This window comes from Rana temporaria, chromosome 5 (assembly GCF_905171775.1).
Source record: "Rana temporaria chromosome 5, aRanTem1.1, whole genome shotgun sequence".
Classification (NCBI taxonomy): Eukaryota; Metazoa; Chordata; class Amphibia; order Anura; family Ranidae; genus Rana; species Rana temporaria.
The window spans coordinates 43069118-43096325 of record NC_053493.1 but is presented as its reverse complement, the minus strand read 5'-3'; the positions used below and the strand labels follow the sequence as shown (position 1 = coordinate 43096325).

Below are 27208 nucleotides of genomic sequence, written 5' to 3'. Positions count from 1 at the left end.
AAAATTTTTTTTTGCGTAAGACGTCCGGGAATACGAAAGGACGTAACGCACGTCGCCGTTCAAAAAACACGTTGGGGCGCCGTAATTTCGCCCAAAGCACGGCGGGAAATTTCCTAACGGAGCATGCGCAGAACGTTCGGCGCGGGAACGCGCCTAATTTAAATGGTACACGCCCCATTTGAATTAGGCGGGCTTGCGCCGGACAGCTTTACATTCATAATTAAATTGGCCAAACTGGTCTCTGCTGTTATTCCAGACCGGACAAGACAAAGCTCTTGGGTGGCTCCTCCCTTGTGCTCTATTATTGGAGGAGCCATATGCCACCGTATGCGAGATTTGTCATCTCCAGCTGTCAGCTGTGCCTCAAACTTCAGCCTGACCCTGCAGCTTCTGCCTGTGAAGCCATGGCACCAAGTGAGGACGATGGGTCCGTGGAGGAGAAGGAAACCGTCAAAAAAAAGCAGATCGGCGCGGTGGCCACGGTATGGCTCACTTTTTACAACATCGCCATGACCGCAGGGTATGTACCGCGTTTTGCACATTTCGCGATACGATATAACACCTGTACAAAATCTTTTCCCTTCTGTCTGATTATAATGCATTCTACACATCTGATTTTTATTTTATAGTGTTGCAAATTAAATTTTTAATATCCTGTCAATCATTTAAGTGACGCTATGTGGGGGGGGGGGGGGGCAGCCTCCCTTTTTTTTTTTTTCTTCTTTTTTGGGGGAGGGGGGAGTATAGGATATAGATAATGATGTTTACACTATTACACTGTTTTTGATATGTGATATAATGTTAAATGGAAATGTTAAAAAAACAATTACAATTTTGACAATAAAAAAAAAAAAGTGACACTAAAAGTCGCAAAAAACGACATATTTCGTTTATTTAGATTCAACTTGATAAAAAAAATTTGGAACTTTCCCAATTTTTTTTTTTATATTTTGTGGAATTGTGTTGCTGGTTTTGGGGAAATATGTTTTGCGTTACAAAGGTGTGATAATAAAAAAAAAAAGAACATTTAACACAAACTGTGACAGCCGCTACCCGTCTTCTAGGTCTTCTAGGTGGTTTTCATTTTTAGAAGTTTAGTTGATTAAGGGAATTCCTTGAGAATGGGAAAGGTAGCCGAGGAATGGTGAATGAACAGCAATTCGTTGTGTGCTCATGCGAGTTGCATTGCCTAATACGGTTCATTACAGCAGCTGCGTCACCCTACTGCCGGTCTGTGTGGTTAAGTATAGCATAAGAAGCCAGGGGGGCGGGGAAAGTGCTTCCCTCGGCACATTTTACAGTAACACAAGCATGTAGCCCTCAACATAGCTGTACGTTCACAGCGCAGTACGGCTGAAATAAGGGAGACGGCGATAGCTTTTGCGTTATATTTAGTGCATAAAGCCCACCGGAATTATTTGCTTTCTTTTAACCACTTGCCTACTGGGCACATAAACCCCCTTCGTGCCCAGGCGAAATTTCAGCTTCCGGCACTGCGTCGCTTTAACTGACAATTTGCGCGGTCGTGCGACGTGGCTCCCAAACAAAATTGACGTCCTTTTTTCCCCACAAATAGAGCTTTCTTTTGGTGGTATTTGATCACCTCTGCGGTTTTTATTTTTTGCGCTATAAACAAAAAAAGAGCGACAATTTAAAAAAATATATATATATTTTTTACTTGTTGCTATAATAAATATCCCAATTCAGCTATTTTTTTTCTGAGTTAAGGCCGATACGTATTTTTCGACGTACTTTTGTAAAAAAAAAAAAAAAAGACTGGTTTGCGCAAAAGTTATAGCGCCTACAAAATAGGGGACAGAATTATGATTTTTTTTTTTTTACTAGTAATGGCGGCGATCTGCGATTTTTGTTGGGACTGCGATATTGCGACGGACGTATCGGACACTTTTGACACAAATTTGGGACCATTCACATTAATACAGCGATCAGTGCTATAAAAATGCACTAATTACTGTATAAATGTGACTGGCAGTGAAGGGGTTAACACTAGGGGGTGAGGAAGGGGTTAAATGTGTATCCTAGGTGTGTTCTAACTGTGTGGGGGGAGGGGGGTGACTGGGGGAGGTGACCGATGCTGTGTCCCTATGTACAAGGGACACAGATCAGTCTCCTCTCCTCTGACAGCACGTGGAGCTCTGTGTTTACACACAGAGCTCCACGTCCCTGCTGTGTACCCGACGATCGCGTGTACCCGGCGGACATCGCGGCCGCCAGGTTCACGCATCAGCTTCCCAGCGATGCGCCGGGACGGTGTTTACCCACTGCACGCCCCCCAGAGGTGCGCGCGGGTAATGCACTTCAAATGACGTCCAAAGACGTCCAGTTGGCACCTGAGAGCCGCGCTGTTGATGTCTTTTGTCAATAGCGCGGGTCTCAAGTGGTTAATACATAATTTAATGTATGTTTTAAAATGCAAGCAGTGTACGTGTCTGAGGTTTTAGCCTCTTGCAGTCCCTGTACAGCAGAGCTCATACTGAAAGAGGGGAGACACAATCATTTGTGCTTCTGGGCTTATGTACTAACAGTAGACATGCTGATAGGAGGAGAGAGCAGAGTGACAGAAAGGTGAGCTCATTTGTCTGCTGCTTCTCCTCTCATTGTCCAATGACAGTCTGAGGGAGGGACAGGACCTGTTAGGCCCTGTACACACGATCAGACCAAACCGATGAAAACGGACTGAAGTTCAGTTTCATCGGTCCAAACCGACCGTGTGTAGGCCCCGGGGCTGGACTGGGACAGAAATTTGGCCCTGGACTTCATCCAGACTGGCCCACTTTGACAGGTCTCTCCCATGGCGGCCGGACAACTCCCGCACCCCCCCCCCCCCACCCGCACCCCCTCTCCACCTTCACTAGCCACTAGCCATTCTGCTTTATTAGAGTAGAACGGCTGGTACTGGTGCTCTTATATGCAGTACCAGTGGGGAAGCTAGACATTATTTCACCCGGGGCAAAGAATCAGTTTGGTGCCCCCCCTTATGGGACAAGATTAGGCAGAAGTGAGAAACTCCCAGGCCATAGCTGTTGAGTCAGCTGTCTGTCCCCTCCCCCATGCTTCTCTGTCCCCCCCTGCTTCTCTGTCCCCCCCTGCTCCTCTGGTCCTCCCCCTGCTTCTCTGTCCCCCCCAGGTGAGCGCTGCACAGAGGGAGAGGAGGGGGGCGGCGGTCCGCTGTCACTGAAGCCGGCCCACTGAGCCATCGGCCCACCGGGAAACTCCCTGTAGTCCCAATGGCCAGTCCATCCCTGGTAGGCCCCATCGGTCAGTTGTCCTTGGGTCCAAAAACAGAGAACTTGCTTTAAAATTCAACCGATGGACGCCTAACCGATCGGTCAAAACCGATGGTTAGTACGCAAAAGCATCGGTTCCAAACCCGCGCATGCTCAGAATCAAGTCGACGCATGCTTGGAAGCATTGAACTTCATTTTTCTCTGCGCGTCATTTTGTTTTACGTCACCGCGTTGGACTCGATAGTTTTTTGAACTGATGGTGTGTAGTCACATCAGACCATCAGTCAGCTTCATTGGTTAACCGATGACAACGGTCCTTCAGACCGTTTTCATCAGTTTGGACTGATCGTGTGTACAGGGCCTAAGGCTCCATTCACACCTAGGCGTTTTAACGCCTGAAGCCCGACGCTATTGCAGCCTAAAATACGCTGGAGGGGTGATTTAACATTGTTCTCTATGGAGATGGTTCACATCTCCACGTCGAACGCCGAAACGCCGTACGCCTGAAGCTCAAAACAAGTCCCTGACCCTTTTTTTCAGGCGGCTTCGGCGTTCGGCATAGCCGACAATTTTAAATCACCCCTCCAGCGAAATCAAGGTGAAAAAACTACGCGTTTTGTCGCGGCAAATAGCGGTACAAAACGCTGCAATTTGTTGCGGCAAATCGCGGTACGTGTGAATGCAGCCTAAGTGTTACTGAATAGCAGCTGATAAAAAGTTAGATCTCCTGCCCTACCAGACAGGGCTGTCCTGTGTGAATCTCAGAACTAGATGCACAAAATTACAAATCCTTTGGCAGGTAAAGTAGCTCCCATATGGGGGCTGTACCCAGAAGGTTTTATTTTTACCTTAAAGCGGAGTTCCTACTAAATCAATTTAATTTTTTTAGGATAAATATCATTTTAAGAACACTATTATTTAAAACACTCATGTATTGTGGATCGATCGCCGCTCGATTGACGATTTTCGATCATCGGATATATTATATTCTTCTATCTCTGGCATGTTCCATTTTGCTTGTGGGCATGTGAAGCCCACAAGCGCTATCTTTCAGGTTTCAGTGCAGCTGAACGACCAGCATGCACCGCCTGTTCTAGCGCATGCGCAGTATGTACGGCTCGCAGCGCCGAACACTTCTGACATTGCCATCACCAAGGGCGTCATTGTCGGAAGTGCCCGCCCTGTTGTGATGGCAACCATGATAAGCCTATCAAATCCCATGATTCTAGCCCTTGGCGCTGCCCAGTGACTCCAATGAAATGTGACACACATCTCCCAGGAGTACTAGCGAACACAGGGAAGTGACGTCAGGCGCCATGGAGAGGAAGGGGGCAGATTACAAGAGACCCCATAGCAACAGCCCTTAACAAGTATGTAAAAAATGAAATAAAAAATTCTAATGTTTTTCCTGATGCTTTTTCCAGTTGATTAATGTAAAGTTAATTTTGTGGGTGGAACTCCACTTTAAAGCATAAAAACCTTCTGCCTTTAGAATCACTTTAACGGACTGAAAGATGAACACAACACTTTATAGCTACTGAAAACTGCTTTATACTTACCTGAACCCCCATCTTAATCCAGCAATGTAAATGAGAGCAGCGGCCTCTCTCTCCTCATTGGCTTACTCAGCAGCGGGAGCCATTAGCTCCTTGCTTTTATCAGTAAGTATAGTTCCCAGTTCTCTCTGTGAACTACAGAACACCTCTCCCCAAGTTATGGAGACAAGGAAAGGGCACAAAGGCAGATCCACAGAGCGAGTAAGCCGGCATATCTACTGATACGCCGGCGTACTTTCAAATTACCCGCGTCGTATCTTTGGTTTGAATCCTCAAACTAAGATACGACGGCATCTGGGTTAGATCCGACAGGCGTATGGCTTCGGATCTTAGATGCAATACTTCGGCGTTCGCTGGGTGTAGTTCTCGTTGTTTTCTGCGTCGAGTATGCAAATTAGCTATTTCCGACGATCCACGAACGTACGCGCGGCCGTTGCATCCTCTTACATCGTCTGTAGTCGGCTTTTTCCGGCGTATAGTTAAAGCTGGTGTTTTGCGGCGTATAGTTAGACTTGCCATGTTAAGTATGGCCGTCGTTCCCGCGTTTATTTTGAATTTTTTTTTTGCGTATGTCGTCCGTGAATCGGGATGGACGTAATTCACGTCTATGTTAAAAAATATGACGTCCTTGCGACGTCATTTAGCGCAATGCACGGCAGGAAATTTAGGGACGGCGCATGCACAGTTCATTCGGCGCAGGGACGCGCTTCATTTAAATGAAACACGCCCCCTACTCGCCGATTTGAATTAGGCGCCCTTATGCCGCGAGAGATAGACTACGCCGCCGTAACTTACGGCGCGAATTCTTTGTGGATTCGAAGTTTAAAAAAGTAAGTTACAGCGGCGTAGCGTATCTCCCATACGCTGCGCCGGTGCAGATCTCTGTGGATCTGCCCCAAAGTGTTTTTTTGTAGTCCTAACACACTTCCTCTCCCAGGGTAACAATAGTGCTCTATAAAGTACCACAAGCGAGTGTTGTTCGGGTGAAAATAGGGTAAAGACGCCTCTAAACTAAACTAAGAAAACGAAAGCGCTTATTACATCTAAGGACTGGTAAGTTGCAATATAGTACATTTGTGCTACTGGGTTTAGATATACCATAAAGAATTATGAAACATAACCAGCAGCCATCTATTTGAAGAAGTGCCAGAATATTTCACAACTTTTTGGAAATGTTAGCTGCAGCCAGAGTTATAAGGCCTTGTACACACGAGGAGAGGATTTCCGCTGGTAACGGTCCGCCGGACCGTTTCCAGCGGATAAATCCTCTGGCGGATTTTAATCTGATGGCTGTACACACCATCAGATCAAAATCCCCGCGGAATACATCCGCGGTGACGTGGCCGCGCCGTCGCCGCGACGATGACGCGGCGACGTGCGCGACCCTGGAAGGTAAATACTTCCACGCATGCGTCGAATCATTACGATGCATGCGAGGGATGGGATCGGACGGACTTATCCGGTGAGTCTGTACAGACGACCAGATAAGTCCGGCGGACTGGATTCCAGCGGATAGATTTCTTAGCATGCTAAGAAATTTTTATCCGTCGGCTGGATTTTTATCCGCCTGAAAATGTCCGCTAGGCCGTACACACGACCGGATCTATCTGCTGGAACTGATCCGCGGATCAATCCCAGCGGATCGATCCGGTCGTGTGTACGGGGCCCAAGAGTTGGATGTTTAGGCAGGGGTTCACGCCTATGTGTGTTGCAATTGATGTGTTTTTCTGTCACGGTTTGCATTTTTTTTTGGCTAGCAACATGTTTTTATTTAGATTTGGCGATGGCCAGACCGATCAGGCCGGCAAGTCCCGCCACTCCGATCGCCATTCCGCCGACAATGGCCATGCCGACGAGCCCCTCTTTCTGCATCTTCTTCTCAATGACCTTCTCCAGCTCCTGGGCCTGGGTGTTTTTGGGTTCTTTGTGAAGAAGTGTGCGGACGTACTTCAGAGCCTTCTCATATTCCTTTAACCTGTGATGGGCTAAAAACAGGTAGAAGAGATAATCCCGCTGTTCATCTTTATTTGCCTTTGGCAAAAGATCTTCTAGAAGCCCCACCCCTTTCTGAATGTCGGCGGAGTACTTGATGCGAATCAGACACCAAGCGTACTCGAACTGGGTCCCCTTACTCAGCGATCCCGAAGTCAGCTCAGCCAAGTACTTCTTCTCAAATCTCACCAGATCCTCCACAGCCACCAGGTCATTGAGCACGGCCTCCATCCCGACAGGAAGCGGAGTGTCAGGCACACCCTTCCCTCGTACCTCTAGGTCCCTCTTGCACTCTCCAGCGTCCGGTTTGCATTTTTTAACGTGTTTTGTGCTTTGCAGGTTTTTTGGGCTGGAAAGTATAACAGTTCTGTTTATGGAGTGTGACTTGGTTGCAACTTTACACTTTCTGGCACTCATGTTTTATTAAAGTTGCATCAAAGTAGTGCAGGAACCTTTATCTGTCCAAAGTCGCATGTCCATCCGCTGGAATTGATCCGCTGACCGGCTCCAGCGGATAGATCTCCTGGTGTGTACAATCCGGCGGATCTGTTTCCGCGGATTTTTATTCCCTGGGATGGATTTTCAAGCGGATAAAAATTTGAAGACATGCTTTCAAATCTATCCGCTTGATTGATCCGCTGGTCTGTACAGACTCACCGGATCAATCCGTCCGAATAAATCCCCCGCATGCGTCGTAATGATTCGACGCATGCGTGGAATTCCTTATATGACAACGCCGCGCACGTCGCCGCGTCATCATCGCGGCGACGGCGCGACACGTCATCGCGATGGGATTTTGGCGCGGATTTCGATCCGATGGTGAGTACACTCCATCGGATCAAAATCCTCGCAAATCCTCGAGAGGATTTATCCGCGGAAACGGTCCGGTGGACCGTATCCGCGGATAAATCCTCTCGTGTGTACTAGGCCTTAGGGTTAGAATTAGAGTTAAGCCCCATACTCACGAGCAAACATGTCTGCTGAAACTGGCCCGCAGGCCAGTTTCAGCAGACATGTTTGGTCGTGTGTGGGCGCGAGCGGGCCGAATTCCAGCAAACATTTGCCCGCCGGGCCTTTTCCCAGCAGACAAATATTCCTGGACTTGTTTTAAAACAGCCCGCTGGAATTCAGCCCGCTCGGACATGTACGGTCGTCAGTACAGACCTACCGTACATGTCCAGGCGCCCGCCGTCCCTCGCATGCGTCGAATGACTTCGACGCATGCGTGGAAGCATTTTAAAGGCGGGCCGCCCACGTCGCCGCGTCATTGTCGCGGCGACACCGCGTCATCGACGCGGCGACACCGCGGACACGCCCCGCGTATTGTTTACGCGCGGACTTCTGTACGATGGTGTGTACAACCATCGTACAGAAGCCCTCTGGCAGACATGTATGGTGAAAACGGTCCGACGGACCGCTTTCACCATACATGTTTGTCCGTGTGTACCCGGCCTTAGGGTTAGAGTTAGGGGAGTTAGGGGTAGAGTTAGGCCTCGTACACACGATAGGTTAAACAGAGGACAACGGTCTGATGGACCGTTTTCATCGGTCAAAACCGATCGTGTGTGGGCTCCATAGGTTATTTAACCATCGGTTAAAAAAAAGCCAACTTGCTTTAAATTTAATCCGATGGATTCCTAACCGATGGGAAAAAAACGATCTTTTGTAGGCACAACCATCGGTTAAAAATTTACGCATGCTCAGAATCAAGTCGACGCATGCTTGGAAGCATTGAACTTCGTTTTTTTTCAGCACATCGTTGTGTTTTACGTCACCGCGTTCTGACACGATCGTTTTTTTAACCGATGGTGTGTAGGCGGTCCGTTCTCATCGGATGGACTGATCGTGTGTACGAGGCTTTAGAATTAGGTTATGGGTAGAGTTAGAGTTAGGTTTAGCGTTAGAGTTAGGGTTAGCGTTAGGGGTAGAGGTAGGGGTAGAGTTAGAATTAGGTTAGGGTTAGGCCCCGTACACACGACCAAACATGTATGCTGAAACTGGTCCGCGGACCAGTTTCAGCATACATGTTCGGTCGTGTGTAGGCGCGAGCGGGCCGAATTCCAGCAAACATTTGCCCGCCGGGCCTTTTCCCAGCAGACAAATATTCCTGGACGTGTTTTAAAACCGTCCGCTGGAATCCTGCCCGCTCAGGCATGTACGGTCGTCAGTACAGACCTACCGTACATGTCCGAGCGCCCGCCGTCCCTCGCATGCGTCGAATGACTTCGACGCATGCGTGGAAGCCTTTAAATGGCAGGCCCGCCCACGTCGCCGCGTCATCGTCGCGGCGACGACGCGGACACGCCCCGCGTATTGTTTATGCGCGGACTTCTGTACGATGGTTAGTACAGCCATCGTACAGAAGCCCTCTGCAAGGCATGTACGGTGAAAACGGTCCGACGGACCGGTTTAAATCGTACATGTTTGCTCGTTAGTACCCGGCCTTAGAGTTAGGGGTAGAGGTAGGGGTAGAGTTAGAATTAGGTTAGGGTTAGAGTTAGGGTAGTGTTAGAGTTAGGTTAGGGTTAGGGGTAGAGTTAGGGGCAGAGTTTGAATTAGGTTAGGGTTAAAGTTAGGGGTAGAGTTAAAATTTAGTTAGAGTTAGGGTTAGAGTTGGAGTTAGGGTTAGAGTTAGAGTTGGAGTTGGAGTTGGGTTAGAGTTAGGGTTAGGGTTAGAGTTAGAGTTGGAGTTGGGTTAGAGTTAGGGTTAGGGTTAGAATTAAGGTTAGCAGTAATCATTAGGCTTAGGGTTAGCGGTAATTGTTGGGGTTAGCGGTAATCATTAGCGCTAACCCTAACTCTTACCCTAACCTTAGCCCTTAACCCTTTGTTAGCCCTTAACCCTAACCCTAATGCGACTTTGGACACATAAAGGTTCCATACTTTGATGAAACTTGAATACCACAGAGTGTAAAGCCATACTCCATGAACATCCTACTTTCCCTTTGGCCAAAAACAAAACAAAAATGAAAAACGCATAAAAAATGCATCACTTGCATTTTTGGTGTGGGTCCATTGTAGTATATAACACACAAAACATAATCTGCTGTGGGAAAAAGTCCCTGACCCTTTCCAAAAAACGCACCAGCTCAAAACTTACAGATGTGAACTAGATCTAGATCTAGAACTAGTGCATTTCTGCAAAAGTGAGGGAAAAGGGAGCAGTAAACATCTAATGGAGGGTTCTAGCCCTCCCTCACTACTTGTGAGAGAAGGCTAGAACCCTAAATGTGCTTTTATTGCCATTGTGTTCCAGTTGGAAAAATGCCCCCTCTCTTTCTGTGTTGGGGACAATGGGGCAGATCCACAGAGCGAGTACGGCGGCGTATCTACTGATACGCCGGCGTACTTTCAAATTACCCGCGTCGTATCTTTGGTTTGAATCCTCAAACCAAGATACGATGGCATCTGGGTTAGATACGACAGGAGTACGTCCTCGGATCTAAGATGCAATACTTCGGCGTCCGCTGGGTGGGGTTTACATCGTTTTCCGCGTCGGGTATGCAAATTAGCTATTTCCGATGATCCACGAATGTTCGAGCGGCCGGCGCATTTTTTTCCGGCGTCTCTAGTCGGCTTTTTCCAGCGTATAGTTAAAGCTGGTATTTTGTTGCGTATAGTTAGACCTGCCATGTTAAGTATGGCCGTCGTTCCCACGTTTATTTAGATTTTTTTTTTTGCGTAAGTCGTCCGTTAATTCGGGATGGACGTAATTCACGTCTAAGTTAAAAAAATTACGTCTTTGCGACGTCATTTAGCGCAATGCACGGCGGGAAATTTTGAAACAGAGCATGCGCAGTTCATTCGGCGCGGGGACGCGCTTCATTTAAATGAAACACGCCCTCTAATCGCCGATTTGAATTCCGCCGCCAGAGATAGACTACGCCACCGTAACTTACGGCGCAAATTCTTTGGGGATTCGAACCGGCCAAAAGTAAGTTACAGCGGCGTAGCGTATCTCACATACGCTGCGCCCATCTATTTCTATGTGGATCTGCCCCAATGTTTTTATTGAAACAGGAAATGAGGAAAAACGTCACAAACGAGACAAAAAACACTTTCAAAATGTTGTTGCCATTAGGCTTGGGGTCTAGGTCTATCAGAGATAATGTTAACTTTCACTGATACTGATACTGTTTTTATATTATCTATACAGTTTATTGGATAAAAATGAGAAGATGATTAGTTGCAATGGCCAAGATGTTATGTACCCCCCCCCCCCCCCCCCCCAGGCATTTCTATGATGGCACCCATAGACACCAGCTTCCCTATTTATAAATAAAGGACTGTCCCTTCTGCCTCCTCCCTGCCTGTGACCAAACTGCCACAGCCATGGTGCTTATTTATCAAAAATAAAGAAAATGTATCTTTGTCACCAAGAGCAACCAGATTACATCAATTTTTTTATTTTATTTTTAGAGTAGGGAATGAAAGGAAGGATCTGATTGGTTGCTAAAAACAACAGAGACACTATTCTTTACTATTAATCCTGTATGATTACAAAGAGTGTTGGCTCCATGGACTGCCGGCTAGTGACCCGATCACGTTTCAGCTTTGTTATGTAAGTGATTATATCATCATTTGCTGACACATTCTGTGTGGGGGACACTCAGCCGCTTACACCAGTCACTGCCAGCCATGGTGCACATTTCTTCACTATTGATCAGATATGGGATTCCTTTTCTTTCTTGTCACATACATTTGGGAGTTTATTCAAGTCAGTTTTTCAGTTGTAAACAAAAGTAATCTGTGGTGATGGCGATATTTTTTTCACCTGTTTTAACCCTGAAAAGCCCACATTACTATGCTACAATGCTGCGGCACAGCCCTATACACTTGAATGGGTTGCATTCGTTGGTGGTACGGTCCAACAAATGCAACAGGGGGTATCATTTTTGCTGTGCAACCCCCCCCCCCCCAGCTGTTGTGTGAAGGTAAGGAGGGAGAGGGGAAAGCATGAAAAAACTGCCTGCAGCTATATCAAGCGGATCAGTGGCATCATGATCAGAGGATCATAAGCAGGGCCGGCCCTACAATGGGACCGGGTGGTACCATGGGTACCAGGCGGCACTTTTAGGGGGCAGCATACTGACGCCCGCCAGCCAGCCCGTTCCGCCCGCTCCGCTGCATGTGAGGAGCACGGTGCCGGGCTGCCTGTGAGGACACTCGCAGAGGGGGGGAGCAGTCAGCAAGTGAGCGGGCAGGCGCCACTGCCTGTGAGGAGCCCGGCGCCGCTGCTGTTAGTGGTGACAGGAGCGGGCGGGCAGAACATTTCTATATACATGTATAGAGCCATGACATGTCCTTTTACACTCCTATACACATGTATAGAGCCCTGACAGGTCCTTTTATACTCCTTTATACATGTATAGAGCCATCACAGGTCCTCTTTATACTCCTTTATACATGTATAGAGCCATGACAGGTCCTCTTTATACTCCTTTATACATGAATAGAGCCATGACAGGTCCTCTTTTTACTCCTTTATACATGTATAGAGCCAAGTCAGGTCCTCTTTATACTCCTTTATACATGTATAGAGCCATGACAGGTCCTCTTTATACTCCTATACATGTATAGAGCCATGACAGGTCCTCTTTATACTCCTTTATACATGTATAGAGCCATGACAGGTCCTCTTTATACTCCTTTATACATGTATAGAGCCATGACAGGTCCTCTTTATACTCCTTTATACATGTATAGAGCCATGACAGGTCCTCTTTATACTCCTTTATACATGTATAGAGCCATGACGGGTCCCCTTTAGTTATCATGATATAAAATAATGAATGTGGGGTCCTTTTGGTGGGTGGGCGTGATTTTTTTTGGGGGGCGGGGCAGCATTTCATTCTTGGTCCCAGGCAGCACAATGTCTTGGGCCGGCACTGATCATAAGGCACTGGCAGTACAGATGTCCCTCGTCCCTCCCACTGAGCATAAAAACAATGGGGTTAATTCGGCTGATGCCACTGCTATAGTCTTGGCTACAGCATCTCTGACAGCAGGAGGCGGAGTGATATTCAGCTGTCAGCGATGCTGTAGTCGGAACTATAGAGGTAGCATCGGAAAATGCGGCCATCTGCCTGCTAACCAGTGACTGCACTCACAAGAGTAAGACAGCAAAATGAGAAATAGTCCCACTTTCAAAGCTACCATTGTCCATTAGCAAAGGTGCTGAAAAGGAGTTCCTGCCTATGCACAGGAGCCAGGAGGGAAGAAGAGACCCTCAGACCCTGGTAAGTGCCTTCCTGCCCAGCCACCCAACAGCGCCCCCTTCATATGGCGCCCATGGCACTTGCCACTGTCTGTAATACCTGAGACACTGCCGTGTGCTGTGGTTCCTAGTGTTAATTTTGGCAGCAAATTTCGATTTAGTTTAAATCTAAGGCCGGATTCACACTTGTGCGATGTGAATTTCAGCTCTCTTATCTTTTGCAGAGAGATAAGAGAACTGTTCAGCAGATCATCTCTGTTTTAGCTGCGAAATTTGGAGACCTGGGAGAGGGGAGGGGGGAAGTGTATTGAGGTGAATGAGAGAAATCCTGAAGAGAAATTAACACATCTGTGAATCAGATGCGTGCCCATAGAAGATAATGGTCCTGAATTCGCACCTGAGCCGCACCGCAATGCCTAGAAAACGCACACGTTTTTTCGGCAATGCGCAGTGCGAATGCATCGCACATATGTGAACCAGCCTCATTGAAAACAATTTTTTTTTAATGTTATGCAAATTGGTTGCGGTTTAAGCTGCAACCAATTTGCATAGGTGTGAACCCGGCCTTAATCTTTTGACTAAAATGCCATTTTAGTTTTAATCCCATTTTAGTCATCTGCAATTGTTTTAGTTTTAGTCGTATTTAGTCAATTAAATCTGCAGTACATGTAAGTCGACTAAAATTGAATGGGTTTAGTTAAATTGTAATACATTAGTAAAGCATTTCTCCTGGAGTAAAAAAATCTGATATGTTATTATTTATGGTATTAAAGCGGTGGTTCCCCCTTAAAAACAACTTTTTTTTATTCCACTGCCCCCCCACATTACAATCGAATTACGGCTCTTATTATTTTTTTCCTGCTGTACATACCTGGGTACAGCATATTCACCCGTGCATCCGGGTTGCGAGTCCCGCGGGAGTGGGCGTTCCTCACATGCTGTTGATTGACGTTTTGCCCAAAAACGAGCTCTCCCCCCGTCGCGTAAGCCACGTCACGATTGGCGAAAGGAGCCGAACGGCGATGCGCATGCGCAGTATAGCGCCGACTCGCCGTTCGGCTCCTTTCGCCAACTGTGACGCGGCTTACGCGACAGGGGAGAGCTCGTTTTTGGGCAAAACGTCAATCAACAGCATGTGAGGAACGCCCAGTCCCGCGGGACTCGCAACCCGGATGCACGAGTGAATATGCTGTACCCAGGTATGTACAGCAGGAAAAAAATAATAAGAGCCTTAATTCGATTGTAATGTGGGGGGGCAGTGGAATAAAAAAAAGTTGTTTTTAAGGGGGAACCACCGCTTTAAGGTTTAAACAACTTCACAGATACAGATTTAGCCTTTCTGGATGGTCTGAGGATAGGGTGACCAGACATCCCCAGTTTCTGGGGAAAGTCCCCGGATTGAGGACACTGTCCCTGGACCAAGTCTGTCCCCGGTTTTGTCCCCGGATTGAATTTGAACAGGGGATGGGGCAATTTCAAAGACAGTCAGTGCAGAATAAAAAAAAAAAAATCTGAATTACACCCCCCGCTCCTACTAGCTTAGGGGGGTGTATTTTTTTCCATTATCTGTGCCCCTTTCTGATGTTCATGTGCTGGTCGGAGCGGAGGGAATATATCTTCAGTTTCGGATGCATGCCCATTCAGCTCCGCTCACATGTTCTTCTGCCTTGGCTCAAGTCTCTGACAGCCGCCTGCCTGCTTATCTCCTTGCCTTCCCTGGCGGAGTGATCTTCCTCCGCTCCCCACTCAGAAGCTGGGGCCCGGAGAGTGAGACTTGACAGGCTGTGAGGCGGGTGGCAGTGGCAATGGGCAGAGAGTTGCTGATTGCCACCATTACAAAGTACAAAGTGAAGCTAAATTATCTCTTATAGAACACATATATCTTTCCACTGGAAAGATATATGTGTTCTATAAGAGATAATTCAGCGTCACTTTGTATTGGAAATTACTCAGGCCAGGCATACCATGCCCATATAAATATAGCCTAGAGAATGTACATCTTTTTATATTGCATGGGTGACCCTAAAATTATGCCCCCCCCCCTGAAAAAAGTTCTGCGGACGCCCATGTGCATATCCCTTAGGTGGTGGGATTTAAGGAACGAGACACCATTATTTTTACACATAAAGAACTTTATTGTCTAGCATATTGGAAAGATTATATACAAACAGAACTTTATTGCTTCATACATTGGGAATATTATACAGAGGACTCTTCTTTTTCTTTTTCACTTTTAGTGTTGGTTCACATGATCACTTATTGGATCTTTATATTTGTTGATTGAAAATCATCTAGACAATTTATCACTTACTAATACATATTGATCAGATGAATTATTTTGATACAGTGTTACACACATTTGAGCTCAGCATTCTGGAGGTTTATATATTGACCTTATATGCCAGCTGCCACAAGTTTTCTCTAACGCTGACTTTCACTTTCTTAAATAAAAAGATTTGACAAATAGGACTAGTTAAGGTTTTTCTCAGCTGGGAGCCAATTTAACAGTGATGCCGCGTACACATGATCATTTTTCGGCATTAAAAAAACGTAGTTTTAAAAAAATGTGATTTAAAATGATCGTGTGTGGGCTTCACATCATTTTTCGGCTTCTGAAAAACGACAATTTTTTTTCCGAGCATGCTGCATTTTTTAACGACGTTTTAAACAATGTCGTTTTTCGGGTTGTAAAAAATGATTGTGTGTGGGCTAAAACAACGTTAAAAACCCGCGCATGCCCAGAAGCAAGTTATGAGTAGTCTGGTAAAACTACTGTTCATAATGGAGTAAGCACATTCATCACACTGTAACAGACTGAAAAGCGCGAATCGTCTTTTACTAACACGGAATCAGCTAAAGCAGCCCCAAGGGTGGCGTCATCCGCATGGAACTTCCCCTTTATAGTGCCGTTGTACATGTTGTACGTCACCGCGCTTTGCTAGAGCATTTTTAAAAAACGATGGTGTGTGGGCAACGTCGTTTTAATGATGAAGTTGGAAAAACGTTGTTTTTTTCTACATGCCGAAAAACTTCGTTTTTTTTTATGCCGAAAAATGATCGTGTGTACGCAGCAGTAGAATTTCGTTAGTTCCCGTTAGATTTGGCAATAATTTCAAGTCCTTGTCCTTTGATTTTTTTTCACTTGCTCTAATTGAAATTGATTGTCAAATCATCTTTTTTAACTTTTTTGAAAGAAATTCTACTGGTATAAGACCAGCTTATGGTGATACAAATTGTCCTAATTTCTTAACAGTCTTGTAGATGGCAGATCGGAGGAGAAGTTTTTTTTGTCATTGCTGCGTGTCACATTACACATTGTACACAGTGAACTTTGGAACACTTTCAAAACCTAAACACAACTTGCTGTCACCAGTGTGAACCTATTCTATGATCCTATCTCTGATAAAATGTGTTACTTCAAGACAGATTTGCCAATACATCAGTGAAGCAGCTGCGTTTTACAATGTCGATGGACTAATAATTTGACTCAACAAGACTGGTCATAAGCAACTTGGTCGGCAAAAAGGTGACCCCATGCAACAACTGGTTTTGAATTGGACCATTTGGAGGAGACTTCTAAAACCCAAACTGTTTATTACACAATGAGGTTTTTTAAACTTGCTGGTAAATTTCGGTGTGACCCTAAGAAAATAAGATAGCAGGGCTTGTTTTCAGCTGGAACTTGGTGGAACTCAGTTGCACCACCTTTGGCTCAGGCCCTCTGCTCACGACTATCACTTGTAAACACAGAAATCCGGCTTCAGTGTTTACCAATGCAGTGGCAGCTGGTGCTCAAAAATTTTGGGGGGCGCAAACGAAAAAAAAAAAAGAATGCCATCAAACGCAGCCACTGTGCCATCAATTGTCACCACTGTGCCATGCCATCAAACGCAGCCACTGTGCCATCAATTGTCACCACTGTGCCATGCCATCAAAGGCAGCCACTGTGCCATCAATTAGAACCACTGTGCCATGCCATCAAATGCAGTCACTATGCCATCAATTCGCATCACTGTGCCATGCCATCAAACGCAGTCACTGTGCCATGCCATCAAACGCAGTCACTGTGCCATGCCATGAAACACAGCCACTGTGCCATGCCATGAAACACAGCCACTGTGCCATCAATTGTCACCACTATGCCATGCCATCAAACGCAGCCACTGTGCCTCTCAATTGTCGCCACTGTGCCAATTGTCGCCACTGTGCCAATTGTCACCACTGTGCCCGTTAATTGTCGCCACTGTGCCCATTGTTGCCACTGTGCATGTCACTGTGCCCTTTAATTGTTGCCACTGTGCCCATTGATGCCACTGTGCCCTTTGTCACCACTGTGCCCATTGATGCCACTGTTCCCATTGTCGCCTCTGTGCCCATTGTCGCCGTTGTGCCCTGTAAAATGCACTTACCTTATTCCTTCCATGTCCCTCGATGTTTTCTCCCGCCTTGGTGACGCTTCAGCCAATCAGGTTACCGATAACCAGAATCGGGGAACCTGATTGGCTGAGACGGCCGTCAGTCTTATCCAAGGAACGCACCCCCCGTACGTTCCGAGGATAAGACATCCGGGAGCCGAGGGCTGTACTCAGAAAGCCTATCAGAGCCGCTGTCTCTGATAGGCACTTCCGCACAGCCAACCAGCTGCCGTTATTCAGGTGGCTGGCGCTCAAGTTCCGGCCATCTCTGAATAGACCAGCGGCAGCTGGCAACAATAACATACATTCATGCAATGCATTAATGTATGTTATTAGACTCAGTGGCGGACGAGAGCCAGAGGGGGCGGCGCCCCAGCGCCCTCTATGGACGAACCGCCACTGTACCAATGATAGCTTGCTTGCCACAGATCTGATCTCCTTAATGGCTCCTACTGAGTGCAGGATGGGGACAAGGGAGATGCAGGTGCCCTGGGGTGCTGGGTGGATGTCGATACCCCCATTAAAGTGGGTCTCCATGCAAGTGAGAGAGGCAAGGCAACCTACAGAGTGTGGGGAGGAGCAAGAGCCGGCTGGGTGCTTCAGTTTAATACAGCAACACAAATAAGACATGTGGAAGATGGTGGAACTTTTAAGGAGGGGGGGGATGGGGGCAGTGGAAGAGGAGGGTTGCATGCAGAGGTCAGAGCTGACAAGAGGTGTGCACAGCCTATTGCATTAGGGTGTGCACCCCAAAGTGCAAACACATATGCGTGTGTATGTGTATATATACTGACGTTGTCATTAGAGCAGGGCACGGTGTCAATAGGGCAGATATTGTTGTCAGTAGGACAGTGGAGAGTGTCAGTAATTTTAATTTTTATTATTTTATTTGTTATTATTTCTTTACAATTAGGGTGTGCCCAGGCACATCTGGCACACCCTGTGTGCACGCTTATGCAAGGGGTGAAAGTGAGATGTGGGTGGGGGAAGCAGAGGTAAGCAGCTGTGGAAGAAGGCTGAACTCTGCACTCTGTGTGTAGCGCACCCCCAAACTCTGCACGTAGTGCACCCCTGAACCCTGCACTCTCGCAATGTGGTCCAAGCGCTTCCTCCTTGGGGAAGTGGGATACCCACCTGGGTGAGAGTAAAGTTCTTGCCTCTGAAGGGGTTGTAGCTTATTTTGTCCAGCAGGGTTCTGATGGCTGGGCTGGGGTTAGGCTGCATTCACACCTGAGCCTAGCAATTTTTTTTGTGCGTATTTATGTGTGATTTTTATGTGCAATTTGCGTGTTTTTTTCTGTGTTTTGGCATTGTGGTGACGGAAATACAAGGCTCAAAGAAGCACGGGTGCCAGTAGCTTGATAGCAGGTGACTGCCACAGTCAGGGACATAGTCAAGGTTAGCCAGGGTCATACATGGTAAGACAATGAGGTGGTCATGAGGCGCCTTAGTGCGCACTGTATATTAGCCTGAGCTTGTCAGTGTGCTGGTACACATGCATGAGCATTGGCTGCAGAAGAATTAGCATTAGCTGCAGAAGAATTAGCATTAGCTGCAGAAGAATTAGCATTAGCTGCAGAAGAATTAGCATTAGCTGCAGAAGAATTAGCATTAGCTGCAGAAGAATTAGCATTGGCTGCAGAAGAATTAGCATTAGCTGCAGAAGAATTAGCATTAGCTGCAGAAGAATTTGCATTAGCTGTATGAGAATTGGTATTAGCTGAACTAGCTTCCAGACATAGGGCTATTTATTTATTTTTGTTAGAGTTAGGGTTTTATACTACTATTACCCTCTATTACCACTATTACTACTACTACTACTTCTAATAATAATAATAATAATAATAATATTAATAATAATAATAATAATAATAATAATACAAATAATAAATGAATAAATAAATGTAAAATAAATGCACAAATAAATATAATCATAAATAAATATTAAATCAATTCAATTGAAAACGAATGCAGCATACACACGATCGGACATTCTGACAACAAAACCATAAAAAAAAATTTCCGACGGATGTTGGCTCAAACTTGTGTTGCATACACACACATGTTGAAAATTCCGAATGTCAAGAACGCGGTGATGTACAACACGTACGACGAGCCGAGAAAAATTAAGTTCAATAGCCAGTGCAGCTCTTCTGCTTGATTCCGAGCATGCGTTGAATTTGGTGTGTCAGAATTGTGTACACACGATCAAAATTTTTGACAACAAAACTTGTTGTCGGAAAATTTGAGAACCAGCTCTCAAATTTTTGTTGTCGGAAATTCCGACAGCAAATGTCCAATGGAGCCTACACACGGTCGGAATTTCTGACAACAAGCTCCCATCGAACATTTGTTGTCCGAAATTCTGATCGTGTGTACGCGGAATAAGTAATAGTAAATAAATAATTAACCCCCAACCTTAACCCCTAACCCTTAAAAAAATGTAATACTAATAATAAATAACTAAACACCTTAACCCTAACACAAAATAAATTATTATTATTATTAATTTAGTTCATATTTTTTAAGGTTAGGGGTTAATTATAATTTATTTATGTATTATTACATATTAATCATTTTATTTATTTATGATGATTTTTAGTTATTTGTGAATTTAGTTTACATTTATTTATTCATATATTATAGCAATTTGAGGTTTTACAATAAGCAGAAAATCGCGCACAAACGCGTAGCAAAACGTGCAAATGACCCGTTTCTATTGATTTCTTTGGGAGTAAAAACATGACAAAAACACTCAAATCTGCCGATTCAAACTACACAGAAAGCTCCAGAACTTTTTTGCGCTTCAAGGGACTTGGAGTGGAGATTCTCCATAGAAAATAATCAACTTTTTCTCCTCCAGCATTTTGAAGTTTCGAGCTTCAAGCAGTGGACAAGCAGTTAATACATAAAAAACATGTTTACACACATTAGTTATACATACAGAGAAATGCACCAATCACATGGTGCCAATTTCTAACCTGATAATAACTAGTAGTTACATGGTTATAAACATTGGTCAAATGATACAATTGGTCGAATGATACAATTAAGGGGTCCACCCTTAATTGTATCAATAAATGGTTTACTATTCCACCATTCTATTCATTTTGTCACCACGAGCTTCATATAAAGTCCCACCCCCTTTTTTGTTTTGCAACCTTGCTGTTTTGCAATTTTGCTCCCATTGTCAATATCACAGGGATGGAGGCGCATGACTCTACCCAGTCATGGCTTCATTTAAAGTCCCAACTCCCCAATCCCCCTCGACATTTACAATTAAAGTTTGTTACTTTTAAACTTATTCAACACATTTTTCATTATTCTACTAGAACTGCGCTCCGTGTGTTGATATTTTTACTTCTCTCATTTGGTCTTTTGAGTTTGGGAGCAGCAGCCAGAGAACATTTTTTTCCTTCATTACAAGCTTTCTTGGACACATCCATGCGCCTGGCTCTCTTGTTGTTTTTAGTGTTTTTTGGACCCTCCTAGAAAGGTTCTAGGATCAGTTAGATTTAGTGTTTGCTCTCTGTGTTCAGTGAAGCTGCATTTTTGTTGTTAAGTAAACATAGCTTGTCTAATTGTAATCATTGTGGCTGCAATGTTTGAGTTAGGCTAATTTACTTCTAGCTCACTGTAATCAGTGCAGCTGCATGTGATTAGTTAGGTCTGTTCAGTGTTTACTCCCCAATCTCAGGGAGGGTGACCCTGAAGTAGGGTGACCACATTTCCAAACTGTCTTTCAGGGACACCCCCCTCTCTCACCTTCCCCAAAAAAGATGAGGGGGGTGGGGGAAATGTAGTCTTCGGGGTTGATGGGGAATTTGGCGGCGGGTCATTTGTCAGGTGAATGTGCCACTTGCCACCAGATGCAGTGCCGCTTGCCACCCATAGCCTGCCACCAGATGCAGTGCTGCTGTCACTCCCTCTGCATGAGCCACTTGCGTAGAAGATAAGGAGCGGCGTCACTATCTGGAGAGTGAAGATAACTCCAGTCCCTGCTGCTTGCCACTGGGTGCTGGAGAAGGAGGAGGTGCCGGGGTGGGTGGGGACAGCAGTACTGCACTAGGTGCAGGCCCTAGCACTGGGTGCAAGATGCCAGACAGCGCCGGCCCTAGCAACCAGTTCCAGAAATGTAGTTATTAGTTAGTAGGGGATGGCTGTGTCCTCTATTTCATTCCGGGACATTGTATTGTCCCAGAATGAAGGTGCCCGGGACCAGGGACAGACATGTCAATTGCGGGACAGTCCCGGGCAATCTGGGACACGTGGGCACCCAGTCTGTATAAATACTCTGAGCTTCTGAGTCTTGTCCTGGAAAGGGCAAGTCTAGCCTGGTGGGCTTGCTGCCCTCTGGGCAACCCTGCCATGTGCTTGCTGTTTGTGAGGCCTCAGCTGAGCTAGCTGAGGGGCCTAGATCAGGGGTCAAGTCCTGGGGGAAAAAGTGTGGGAACTCCCACCCAAGATCCATTCCACTCAAATCCCGTGATAACTCGCGGCAGACCTCCGAAATGTCTCCTGGGAACAATGACAAAAGCTCCCAGGAGACATTGCGGCATCAAGGAAGTGACGGAATACCCGCACACTACCCAATGAATCCATTTACAGGAAGCGGCCAGTAACAAAGGATTACTAAGGTTCGCCTGCCCCTGACAGTGACTCGAGCTGGGCATCGCCGCTTAGTGAAGGATTGGCTCGGGCAGCTCGGCTGCTCTAGTCCTGCAAAGGGAACTGCGTTCCTGCTGTGAAAAAAGTGCAGGAACTCCGTTCCCACGCGTTCCCGCAGGACTTGAGCCCTGGCCTAGATGCTGAAGTTACAGAGAGCTGACTGAGGGGGTGTCTGAAGATCTAGTCTGGTATTATAGGAGAAAGGAGACTTTTTGGGCTGCTGCCACCCCTCTGGTGCTAGAGAGTCATCTGTGAGTTTGTGTAAAGAGGACATCATCTGGTGTCCTGAAGAGCTCAATCTAGTTATTTGTGAAGGGACTCTGCTCTGATTGCTCAAAGAAAGAAGCTTTTGTGCTTTTAACTGCTTCTACTGCAAAGCCACAAAGTCCACAGTCTACTTATGCAATGACTTTTTCTTCAGTTCTACAGAAGGAAATTTGTTGTCCTCACCTTGTTCTGTACATAGTTATTTTTGGAGTATCCCACTGAAATCCCCCAACCCTATCCAAGTTACCCCAAAAATAAAAATGCCAAAAAGTACACCCCTAACCTTATTATTGAGCCAAACAGTGACTTTGATCATGTGCCCGGCTGCTGGGCAACTACTGGGAAAAGGAATTTGGGCAATTTCCAGTGGAACCTTTGGGGGTCCTAATGGTCTCTGTATTCTCCACCATAGTTTCCTCCTTTCCTTGGTTGATAGAAATTGGTGTGCATTATATTGCTTGGTCATGTGTCTGCGCCACATGGGCACCTTCAATTTCAGTTCCCTCTGGTTTATCAGCAGATAGTTATCCTTCACATTGAACTATGTAAATAATTCACAATAATCCAGCTCATGTAGGAACGTACACCATTTATACGCCATTCACATGATCCAGTCATTGGCATCAGATCAGTCTCGGAAGGAAGAAAAGTTTGGAGCCAGCTAAGGCTTTACAACAGGCTTGATTATTTCACTTTCATGTTGATCTGTTACAAAGTAGAAGATACAAGATAAAGATACTGTGTGAAACATAACTAGCCCTACATGTAGATAACTGGATCATTCAAATATGAATAGCAAGGTCTGGACTAAAATAACTAAACGATTCAATAAAACTGAAGCATCACACTCCACATACACCATGTTTTATTTTTTTTATTTACATAAACCTGAGATTTAGTAGCTTAGTAGTTAGCACTTATGCTTTGCAGCAATTGTGCCCTTGGTTCGCATCCCAACTAGCATATTATCTGCGTGTGATATGCATGTTCACCATGTGTTTCTGCCCACTCTCCAAAGATATGCTTGTAGGTTAATTGCCTATCATCCAAATTGGTCCCAGTATGTGTGTGTGCATCCCAACTTCAGTCCATATTAACACTATATTGAGTGGCTAAAGCAGACCTCTTACACTTTCTAGGCATAAAGCCAACAAAATATAAGGTTCCGATGTTGGGAGTGCACCAAAGATTGCAACACAGACATGGTATGAAGGAAGGAAAGAGAACAAGAACTCCATCTCCCCCACCATCCTGCCTCTATTCCATGACCACACAGGATGGGTCTTCTGAATTGCCGTGGAAGAGAGATCATAGATTACATTTCTCCCAATTCCATCCTCCATTGGAACCTTCAGACCACAGATCTGGTTCCTGCCGAGACCGATGCCTCGTACACATACTATGTATTTTTTGCCACTAATATCCAATTCTGGTAAAGAATTTGGTACCGGTTGGTAGATTTCTCCTCGCTTCATGTCTCTGGTGATGTCATAAAATAAATGGAGGGTAGAGGTCATCACCAGGACAAGAAGAATGCCTCGTACACACGACCGAGAAACTCGTCGTAAAAGAAACGTTGTTTTCCTCAACGAGTTTCTTGTTAAGCTTGACGAGTTTCTTGTTAAGCTTGACGAGTTTCTTGTTAAGCTTGACGAGTTTCTTGTTAAGCTTGACGAGTTTCTTGTTAAGCTTGACGAGTTTCTTGTTAAGCTTTCCTTGCATACACACTGTTGAGACAAAATCTTGTCATTCTCAAACGCGGTGACGTACAACACGTACGACGGCACTATAAATGGAAAGTTCGATTCCACTGGCGCCACCCTTGGGGCTGCTTTTGCTAATCTCATGTTACCGTGTGTTAAGTAAAAGTTTGGTGAGAGACGATTCGCGCTTTTCAGTCTGTTATAGCGTGACAAATGTGCTATCTACATTACGATTGCTACTTTTACCGAAGGTGCGCTCCCGTCTCATACTTTATTCTGAGCATGCGCGGGTTTCTAAGCATTCACACAAACGTGTTTCTCGTCGTAAACCAGCCCGACGAGAACCACAACAAGAAAATTGAGACTCCCGACGAGAAAAAAGAGAGCATGTTTCTCTTTTTCTCTTTTTTCTCATCGAGATCCACGACAGTTTTCTCGACGAAAAACATACACACGTTTTTCTCGGCAAAAAATCTCTGCCAGCAATTTTCTTGATGGTTTTTGCAGAGGAAAACGGCCGTGTGTACGAGGCATGAGAGTAGTGTTGGTCACATTACTACAGTCATTTAATGGCTGGGATGGTATTAATGGCCTGGAAGCTGGAGATCCAGTGCTTACTGGAAAATTTGTTGAAGGATTTGTACCTATGTCTGTAATTTGATGATAACCTCCTCTTATTTAACCACTTCAGCTCCGGAAGGTTTACCCCCTTTATGACCATGCCATTTTTTGCGATACATCACTGCGTTATTTTAACTGAATATTGCGTGATCATGCAACGATTTACACAAATAAAATTGATGTCCTTTTTCCCCACAAACAGAGCTTTTTTTTGGTGGTATTTGATCACCAAAACCTGCGGTTTTTATTTTTTGCGCTATAAACAATAAAAGACCAACATTGATTTCTTCATCAATTTAGGCCAATATGTATTTGTAACGAGACCCTTGCTCGCTCGGTTCCACTCTCCTGACACTCCTCTGCTACTATTGGATCAGATTGCAGATCGCAACGTCTGATGGTTCGGCCATCCGATGCTCCGGGATTCGAACTACAGCTATGTGCCGTTCGAATCCATTTGTGATGGCTCAGAACAAACACCAAGCAGGCTGTATGTAAGTTCAAACAGGAATCTCTTTTATTGGATCCACACACACATACAGAGCAGTTTGAACACCCTGCCCCCAACAACCACTTTCCTATTGGTCAATTATAAAGTACATTGTAGTTGTCAATTAGGTCCTCTTGGCCATGCAAATGAGGACTTGAAACAGGGTCAGCAGGGATTGGTCCGTTAGCTTGAATAGGAGAACTGATATATGTAATGAGACAGAAGCCACAGGGGGTAATTAAAGTGCATAAACAGTCAAACACAGAACAATGTCTTTCTGCCAGACCATGGAGCCGTCTGGAGGTTCATGACAGTATTCTGCTACTTATTTTTGGTACAAAATAGCGTATATTGATTGATTTGCGCAAAAGCTATAGCATCTACAAACTATGGGATATGTTTATGTAAATTTTATTTATTTATTTATTTTTTACTAGTAATGGCGGTGATCAACGACTTATAGCGGGACTGCGACATTGCAGCAGACAAATCAGACACTAATTCCGCTTACACATGACCGTTTTTAATGTCATGGAAAAAAACGAAGTTTTTCTCTACGTGATTCTTGTCAAGCCTGCCTTGCATTCACACGATCGTGAAAAAAATTGCTTGAGCAAAGTGCGGTGGCGTACAACACGTACGACGGCACTATAAAGGGGAAGTTCCATTCGAATGGGGCCACCCTTTGGGCTGATAATGCAAATTTCTCTTCTCATAACTTGCTTCTGAGCAATGCGCGTTTTTTTCCTGTCGTTAAAGCCTACACACGACCATTTTTCATGACGAGAAAAACGACGACATGAAAAACTTCTAGAAAAAATAGAGCAGGTTCTAAATTTTTAATGGCCATTTTTATCGTCGAGAAAAATGCTCTGAAGCCTACACACGATTGTTTTTAATGAGTAATTTAAAAAATTGCATTTTTATCGTCATGAAAAACGGTCGCGCGTACACGGCATCAGGGCTCATTTACACTTGCTTCGGCTTCAACGCACATTAACGGCTAGTTTACACTTGCTTCAAAACAAGGCTTCGGACATGCCAGTCAAAGCCTCTGTCACTAAATAAAATGGTTAGCTTACAGTCCTGTTTACACTTTGCTTTTACTTTGCTTTGCTTGGGCTTTGCTTCAAAAATGTTATATTTCGCTTTAGTTGTGTTTCAAATCGTCTTCAAAGCCCCCATAGAAGTCTTATAGATGAGAAGAAAAGTAACCGCTCAGATGAACCAAGGAACTTTTACTCACTGGATCCAAACCGTGGGTGCCGGCAATGCAATTAATGCAAAATTGAGGAGAAGAAGCTGGGACAGCCGCACTCCAAAAACGTTCCTTTTTATTAAAACTGGTCACAGAACATCACACGCCACAGCAAACAATCAGGAAAAGGCTAACGCGTTTCGCACTGTGCTTCAGTGCTTATTCATAGCCCATAGAAGTCTTAGGCAAAGCTTGCTTGAAGCTCCACTGAAGCCCCACCGAAGCCTCATCAAAGAACCATGAATCATCACCAAATCCTCATCGCAGTCCCACCAAAGACTCATCGAAGCTCCACCAAAGCCTCTACGAAGCCTCACGGAAGCACCAAGCAAAAGCAAGGTGTAAACAGGATAGTAAGCTAACCATTTTTTTTAGTAACAGGAGCTTTGACTGGAATTCAGAGAACTTTAACAAAGCGTGTCCGAAGCCATGTTTTGAAGCAAGTGTAAACTAGACCTAAGTGACACTTTGGGGACCAGTGACATTTATACAGTTATCAGTGCTAAAAATATGCACTATAACAGTACTAATGACACTGGCAGGAAAGGGTTAACATCAGAATGATCAAAGGGTTAAATGTGTCCCTAGGGACTGCTTTCTAACAGTGTGGGGGATGCTTCAACTGTGGGAAGACAGAGATCCATGTTACTGCTTAGTATAGGTAGACCGCCATTCTGCATCTCTCAGGAATGCTGATTGGCTCCCACTGTGTGCACTCACAGTGGGAGCTGGTCACCGGCGGCGTGATTTCATGCAGGAGAGCCGTTGTCGAC

At 45.3% G+C, this 27208-nt stretch overlaps 2 protein-coding genes across 3 annotated transcripts in view; one reads left to right on the top strand and one right to left on the bottom strand.

Annotated features, from left to right (window-relative positions):
• The first annotated feature begins 354 nt into the window (after positions 1–354).
• HACD1 (3-hydroxyacyl-CoA dehydratase 1) overlaps positions 355–27208 on the top strand; it is a 98566-nt gene continuing 71712 nt past the window's right edge. Inside the window, exon 1 of one of the 2 annotated variants that reach the window (XM_040352471.1) lies at positions 355–520. In XM_040352471.1, the coding sequence (XP_040208405.1) occupies positions 405–520 (116 nt within the window). In that variant the 5' untranslated portion in view covers positions 355–404. The remainder of the gene's footprint in view (positions 521–27208) is intronic. The other variant, XM_040352470.1, reaches the window with a different exon arrangement.
• LOC120939981 (mitochondrial fission 1 protein-like) lies at positions 6553–7093 on the bottom strand. The gene has a single exon (XM_040352472.1). It carries the CDS (start codon positions 7025–7027, stop codon positions 6572–6574), a length of 456 nt encoding a protein of 151 aa, XP_040208406.1. The 5' UTR covers positions 7028–7093; the 3' UTR covers positions 6553–6571.

Coding starts and splice junctions, on each gene's coding strand:
- LOC120939981 (XM_040352472.1), bottom strand. CDS start 7,027: ATGGAGGCCGTGCTCAATGACCTGGTGGCTGTGGAGGATCTGGTGAGA.